Below are 8,105 nucleotides of genomic sequence, written 5' to 3' on the forward strand. Positions count from 1 at the left end.
CGCTGAGCCGGCCATAAAAGGTGAGATGGGGGGTTGTTATGCATTCTGTATGCTAAAATCATGCGAAAACACACACACGTATGCATGTGAAGTTCAGCATGTTTGTTTGTTTTTTTCTGGTCAACAGAGAGTCAAGCTGCCCTCAAACAGCTTCATGAAAGCCAGCAGAGAGCTGGGAGGGTTCCAGCAAAGCCTGGCACAAACACTGAGAAAACTAACTTGTTCACTTTTCACCCTGACAGTCCCTGAGCTGGGAGCGGGCAGTTTGAGTTTGATAAAACTCAAAGGTTTTAGTAACAGTAATTGTTCTAGTGCTACTCCGTCCCACTTTTTTAAACATATGTGTTTTGTGACTTTCGATCAAGCAAAATGTGATTGTTCGCGTTGTCCTAATCATGAACTAATGAATGAAGAACTTTAATCAGGCAGGCGGCAAAGGGGCGCATGTTAACTCTGGAGGACCAGCAGAGATCCACGGCTCAGGTGGGAGAATCAGATAGGTTTACGGGGTTTACGGTCACCATGTGACAAAATATAAAGAGTCACAGAGTGAAAACACAGTGTTACATGTTCGACAAACTGGTTGTTTTTTTTATCCCTTTTGAGCAGATCTTCCCAACACGGACTGATTTCATGTGTAAATGTTTTTAAGGTGGAAATTGTAAGAAAAAAAATAGCCTAAGGGGGTTATAGATTCCTGAACCAGTGTTATCTGATATTCACATGTCTGATTTATGGATCCATTTCAAGTTAACATCCAATGTGAGTGCGGATCTCATTGGAATAAAGATCTATTTGTGATTTTTTTTCTTCTTTTTTTATGAATGAAGACCGGGCTAAATATATACATTGACAGGAAATATATAAAATAAGATAAGTGCGACATTAATTATTCGCGGCTATACACTGCCATTAGCTGTTAGTGAACGGAAATTGTGATCGAGGGGTCCAGTAAATAAATACTACTGCTATTAAAACGTTGCAATCAGTTGCATTACTAGCTGAAAAGCCGCTGCCAAGAAACATTCGCTTGCACCTTGCGTCATCTAGTGGTCGGTCGCACCTCTTCCTCCTCCTCCTCTTCCTCCTCCGCCTCCTGCTCCTCGGGTGTTACAGCTCGGCTCTTCGGCGCTGTGGAAGACCGGGGATGAAGAAGGGAGAAAAAGAAAAAAAAAAACAGCTAGTCTGCTTTTGTCTCCGGGGAGCTGCGGGTCGATGCCTCGTCCCACCATATGTCTGATCGCAGCTGCCAATCAACAGGTCAACGCGACCCCGGGGAGGCACGCACTGGTGGGGAGGAAAAGGAGGGGGTGAGATCAAACAGTGGACCTCAGGGATGACAGATGCAGATGAAAAAAAGAAAAGGCAATAAAACATTGCTTCAAAGATGGCAACGGTGCACTGGGAGGCAAATTATTGTTAACAGTAATCTGCAGAACAGCGCCTCGCATTCTGATCGATTCACTATTATGGAGCCTTTGAAGCCGAGGTAACGCCGGGCTTTTGTTCATAGTGGGACACAAGCAGAAAATGGGCTCTGGTTTGGGTTCAGCCGCAGCGCTTCTTTAAGCCCTTAAATGCTGCTTACTTCTATGCAATCATGTTTTTCTAATAGTGCAGCAATTTGGGCTCCGCCAGGCTTCGGGGGCTTTTCAGAGTTATTCAGCTGCAGGAACAAACTTCTGAGGCTAATCATGAAGTGAATGGAGATCTGCAAATACGTGGAACAGCAAACGCTGTTCCACGTATTCATGATTGTTATTAATATGTTAATGGATTGGTTTGTTTTTAAAATTAGCTAGCATCCGAACAAAAGTATTTTTGTTCTAAATTATAGCATAATGTCACATTCTTATACATTTTACCTAAACCATTCCATGAGGCTCTAGCTGCTGTTTAAGTGTTTCTCGTCTCTAATGAGGTTTTCCTTTATTTTCCATCATCACTGACCAGCTTCCCTGCCCCTACTGAAGACAGCCATCCCACAGCATGAGGCTGCCATCACCATGTTTCACCAAGTGGGTGTCATGTGCAGGTGCAATGTTACTTTACATAGTGTTATCATGTAGGTCAAAAGGTTTGACTTTGGTCTGACACTGGGTGACAAAAATAACTTCATACAAATATGTGGTGTGTAATTTTTGTGTCCCTATACCTAACAGCACCTCTAAAGTTTTTTTGTTTTGCCACTCTTCTATATTAGCTGGTTTTGTTCATGCACAGCTACTAGTTCTGTGAATTGATATTCCCGCCTGAGCTGTAGATTTCTGCCGCTCCTCCCTGCAGTCTAAAGATATGCATTTTTGGTTAATTATCCACTCTGAATTATTAGATTTGAGTGTGTTTGCTTTGTTCTGTCCTGTACATGTTCAACGCCTTATGGAGATGCTGTATAACAGGAGCTTTGGACAGTATTAGCCACTAAAGCCAATTAAATTTTCATCAGACTTGTCAGTGTGTAAATATATCGATCAGTAAAAAATGATTAAATTAGCGAGTCCTAGTTTAACTTGGGTAAATTCTAAACAATAAGATTAGAATTTAGATATTAAAGTTAGTAAATGTTTTTTTTTTTTTTTTATCTGTTACATTTGAATAATTTCTCTCCAAAAGGGTTGATTCATTTACAAACAACTGAAATATATGCAAGCTGTTATTGGTTAGGTTTCAACAAATAGTTTTATCTGTAGGTCAGTCTGCAAGGATTAAGCGAGTAAATTCATGGATGAATATTATGTCCTTCCTTTGAAATATTTAAACGCCTTGAATTTCTAATTATAAGCACACACCTGATTTTAAGCTGAAAATCACCTTTACTGAAGTGAAGCTAACCTTTCAAGCAGCTCCCCTCGATCTATCACCACGTATAGATTTATCCTGAATGATCTGTTGTATGTTGGTCAAATCGCTGAGTTACACATGAGTTAAAGGGAATCAGCTTTGGAATGCTGCTGTAAACAGAGTGTATTAAAACACGGCCTTAATGTTTCCTCGCCGTCTCAGCAGGGCTGATCTTCTTAGCTCACTCTCTGCTAATCAGCAAAAAAAAAAAAAAAATCTTTGGGCTTTAATCTACGGCCCCCAGCACGCCACCACCCATCTCATTAGATTAACAAAATAACATGCACATATGCATGCACACACAGAGACACACAGCTCTCAATCTGACCTCAATCGGATTCGGAGTAATAATGTGGTTAATTATAATTTAGTGTGACTATCAACTTTGCAACACTTTTTGCAGGAGAAAACTGTTTAAAAATTGTACAAATATCTTATACAATGCTTCACTTAGCAGTGTATTTCTTATGCAGAAAACAGTAGTGTGTGTGGGGGGGAGGGGGGGGGGGCGTGTGTGTGTAAGTGTGTGTGTGCATAGCAAACATATGCAACGAAATTAAAGCCGCAAAGCTGGTGAATTGAAGAGGATTTCATGCAGAGACTTGTTCATGGGAATTAAGCAAATTAGTTGTTCTCCAATTAGCTGCTGACATTGAATAGGAAGATTTGGAGAACAAAAATTAATTAGATGGATTTGTCATTTTCTAATGAACATCGCCAGAAACTAAGTGTGGTGAGTAACACCTGCTCTCCCAGCTCCTGATCCATCTGACATATTGTTTGTCTGTTCAGAATCTAATTTTATGTCAAATACTGCTGTATTCAAATATTCAATATTTTGCAAATAGGAAGCCCACATGAGCGGAGAACAAACAAACTTTAGAAAAGTCAATGTATGATCTAATCCTCCTAGGCTGAAGAACTGTGGATCTAAATGCCAACCTTTGCAAGTCAGAAAGGAATTTCACTATTGATGTGAGCAGAGCAGGTAAAAATTAACTTGATACTTATTTTCATGGCAGTATTGTTGGCATAATCTCAGAAAGAAAGCTGCAATCTGGATTTTTTTAAAGACAGAGGTCAATCATAAGTACTGCTCAGTTTGGTGAATATTTGCTTTCATTGTGTAATCTTCTTTAAAGTCAAAATTTTTGTCTAGTTACTTATTCTGGTAATTTAAAGCAGTTTTTTTATTTCCATTTTATCACTAGGTCAAAAAAAGGCATCCCTGTAATACTCAAGATAAGCCAAATTATCCAGATTAATTTTCATCTACGTTTTAACATTTTTAACATTTTACAGAATAATTTCTCATTTCAAGTAAAAATTTGTCATATGCCACCTTCTATTTCTTATTTTTTTATAATCTAGGAAAGTTATTTCCCCGTTTTTTATATAGTATGTATGAACTACATAGTTCATATGTACATTATAAAATGTACATACCATAATGACATCTTCTTTGTTGTTTCTATTTTTGTTTCCAATTAAACTAAAGAATTAGATACAATATATGCTGTTCTTGGATTTTTCTCCAGTAACTCATTGCTTCTTCCCTCTTCCTGCTTCCTTCCCTTTTCTCTGCTTCCTACATCCAAGACCACCCATTGTCCCCCAACCCTCCTTATTTTAGAGCTGCGGCTGCGGATTACACAGTGTGATAAGCTTCCTAGTTCTTGAAACTATTTGGGATTGCTGGGATTATCTGGCCTCATTTCCTTGGGAGTCGTCTTTGGAAAGCCCGATTTTAGTCTCTTAGGGCTCAGGATTTTGCATCCCGACAGCTTTGACTAATTAGCATGTAGCAACGGGTGGGGTCCTATTAGGAGGCTCACTTTTAGTATACTTTTAACAAAATCTGCACACACACACACACACACACACACACACACACACAAACACTCAGTCTGGTCCATATGTCTTTTGGGGAACTATGTTCATGATGTTCATCATTGGGTTGTTTATGCTAGCTTGTCCTATAACATAAAAAAGCTGGATTCTAAATAAAGCTATAAATAAAAACACACACAATGAGAAATTTTACATAATTTAATGAAATTATAGCACAACTTTCTAATACTAGAATACAAGGGAGTGAAATGCAGAAAATATTTAAACTTCTTCATTTAACTACTCATATTTTTAAAATTAGGGCTATAATGTAAACTGGAATCATCTAACGACATGAACAACATGAAATAAAATTCTAGAGTTTTCCCTTTTACCACATAGTAAGAACATGACATCCAAAACTGCAAATACAGAAGGAGTCAAACCCTTTCAGGGTAAAGAGGGATTGAGACCCAGGTGGAGACCCACTTGTGGGTGCATGCTGGACCATGGCCAGTAGAGCCTGGGAGTCAAACAGGACAGAGGAAGTGTCGGGATCTGAGGGCAGCACCAGCAGGTCGTTCTGTGAGGAAGGGTAAGAGTGGCGGCAGGGTGGTAGGGGGAAGTTAGGGAGGAAAGACGAATCTGAGCTGCCACCCTGCGCACCCTTCTCCGTGCCCTCCGGCATTGGTAGTCGCCTTTTGAAAAATCTTGGTAGTTTGCAGGGTGAATCGCCCAGAAGTGGCCTTTGCCATTGTCGCTTCGACCTGCTTTGATGAAGCAATCATTGAGGGACAAGTTGTGGCGCACGCTGTTTCTCCAGTTTTTATCCTGTTGGAATATGTAGAGTGGAAAAAAAAAATGTGATCAGAACAAAATTTGCTTGAAAGCAAGCAAGAGTAAAACGATGGCTGATGGCTGTTCGCAACTGGAAAATAACTAACGAGGCCGTTAAGTACCAGTGATCCACTTTAGTCCTGCTGCTGGCAAGCAGGCGCCATTGTGTGTCGAGAGCCTGTATGATCGCAGTAACACACAACACCCCAAGTTACCTTTTTAGCACGTCGACTAGCGATCAACTTTAATCCATTGGCCTGCATCCAATCTGCTGTCGCACCTGGTGAAGGCAGTGACAGTTTGCGACCTAGCAACAGGATTACTTTATTTGCGAATTTGCCAACAAGAAGCTCATCTACTGTCCCTGTGAGCACCTAATTGCTTAACCACACAGACAGATTACCTGAGCCAACTAGGTCGCTTTGCTTAAGAAAATGGTTCTTAGACCATGTTTCTGTGACTGAACTGAACACAAGCAGTAATTTGTAAAAACATTCATTCCTGTTTTTTTATTTTTTTTTATTTGGGACTCACTTGAAATGCATTTGTCTCAACATATCAAAGAGAGACATTTTCAGAGTGCTCAGTTTACTTCAAGTTAACACCCAAGTTTGACTTCTTGAATTCACAACTACACTACCTTATTGGAGTTTTCATAAACACACAGTTTTTTCTTTAACATTTAAGCATAAAAACAGATTAACATGAATGTACCTTACTCTTGAAGTAAGGATAGTGGTCCATGATCCACTGGTAGATGTCACACAACAGCAGTTTCTTTTCCTCAGACGCCAGAATTGCCTTTGAGATGAGCGCAATGTACGACTGGTTTGGTTTGTCTGAAGATTTGTCAGAACTACAGCTTGTGGTGGTCATTTCCTCCTCTCCCTCCTCGTGTTTTTCTTTGTTCCACTCCTCTTCGGTTTTACTTTTTCCTGTGTCTAGGTCCGGATCCTGTGGGAGCGTCCCCTGTACATTGCGATGAATCTCCACCTCTTTTAGTTCAGGATTCTGGTCATTTAGCATATTGTTCTCCGTCTGCTCCGTCGCGCTACTTGCCGTCACTTCTCCTTTCGAACCTTTGACTCCGCTATTGAACAGAAGGTAGTCAATAGTGAAGCTCAGTCCAAGCCTGTCGCTGCTTCCGTTGTGGCTGTTCCTGCTCTCCATCGTCAGTTCCAAGTTGGGTTCTTCTACACTCATCGTAAATGTTTTAATGGTTTCACGCTAAACGTACAGTAGATTTTTAAGTCATGAATGAAAAGGGAATCTTTTAAAAGATCTTCTCAGAGTTGTTATTTGAGATTCAAAGCCACTTTTAAAATAGAGCCCCTCATAAAGCGATTGCCTCTGTGCCAACGGATTCTTTCGCCAAAGTCTTACGGTTGACAAGATCACGGATAAAGATGAGCCTTTCAACTGTTGTGAACCTCGATGCGTTAATACCTGACACAATCGCCACCCGTGGAAATGACGTCAGCAGCTTTGTTAGCCAAAGAAAACTATTAACTTTTGGGTTTCACACAATAAACTGCAGCTACAAACTTCTCTCCAGCTTCAAATTTTCCGAGTCAAAAAGGAGTTCTCCCATTTGTGAAGTGAAGTTGTGTCTCTGTTTATATAACTGTGATTTTATCCCTCACAGAAAGGAGCAAAGAAGGCACAAGGGAGGTCCAGGTAGGGGGTCTCAAATGAGGCGGATTATTATTATTAATCTAAGCAAATCTTTGTAATTACGAGAGATTAAACTCTCAAGATTTAGCCGGACATGGAGTGATAAAAAAAATGGCTATAAAAAGCTTTTAGCTTGTTTTTAACGAGATGTTGTCCAAAAAATTGCTTCAACAACCACAGGGCAACAGTTAATAGGCAAAGCTCAGTGCTTTTGAGTTTAGGCATTTCATTTTACTAGAGAGAGCACATAGTGTTGTATTGCAACATACCAGAGTGGTACAAGATGATGGACTATTTTCTGTTATTGATGTGAACTATGTTCTAATTTTAAGCAGAAAGCATTTTCATAAGCAGAACACTTTTGTTTATATTATTTTTTTAATTTGAACATAATTATGATGACTAATACTGTTAAATATAATTAAAACTACAGTTCTCTGGAAAATAAATTATTATATCTATTTTTATATAATACTTTGTGGTCATAAAATCTTAGCAACTTTTTATAAGCTTTAAGAAAAGCACTTTTTCATTACTGTCTTCCAATAATGCATCAACTTTTTCAACTCCAATTAACCTTTAAAATAATGCTTTCTTTATTGCTATCCATTGTTATCAAAGAAATTAATGCATAAAGAATTCCAGGTTGACTGTATAGAGATAAATACTTTGTATTTGTAAATACAAAGATGCAATCCATGTGCATCCTTACATGGATTGCTTTTCCCAGTGACTAAAGGGGAAAAAGGGCGTACTTGTTTGTTTAAACCTGTGGTTAGAAAACTGCTTTTCCTGAACTTGTTGCAGTTCTATTTGACTTATTTTATTAATATTATCCTTGAAATCTATTCTTAGGGCCAAATATTTGTTATAATGTTGAGTTGTGAATTACAGTTCTCAGGTAAAAGCTTATTTCAGACTAT

At 39.1% G+C, this 8,105-nt stretch overlaps 1 protein-coding gene across 1 annotated transcript; it reads right to left on the bottom strand.

Moving 5' to 3' along the window:
• Positions 1 to 4,227: 4,227 nt before the first annotated feature.
• Positions 4,228 to 7,048, bottom strand: foxq2 (forkhead box Q2). Its single transcript, XM_008407129.3, has 2 exons — positions 6,223 to 7,048; positions 4,228 to 5,502 (listed from the first exon to the last, which is right to left on the bottom strand). The coding sequence occupies exons 1-2, from the start codon at positions 6,709 to 6,711 to the stop codon at positions 5,122 to 5,124; spliced, it is 870 nt and encodes a 289-aa protein (XP_008405351.1). The 5' UTR covers positions 6,712 to 7,048; the 3' UTR covers positions 4,228 to 5,121.
• Between the last annotated feature and the right edge of the window lie 1,057 nt (positions 7,049 to 8,105).

This window comes from Poecilia reticulata, chromosome 4 (assembly GCF_904066995.2).
Source record: "Poecilia reticulata chromosome 4, P_reticulata-male-v2, whole genome shotgun sequence".
In the NCBI taxonomy this organism is placed as follows: Eukaryota; Metazoa; Chordata; class Actinopteri; order Cyprinodontiformes; family Poeciliidae; genus Poecilia; species Poecilia reticulata.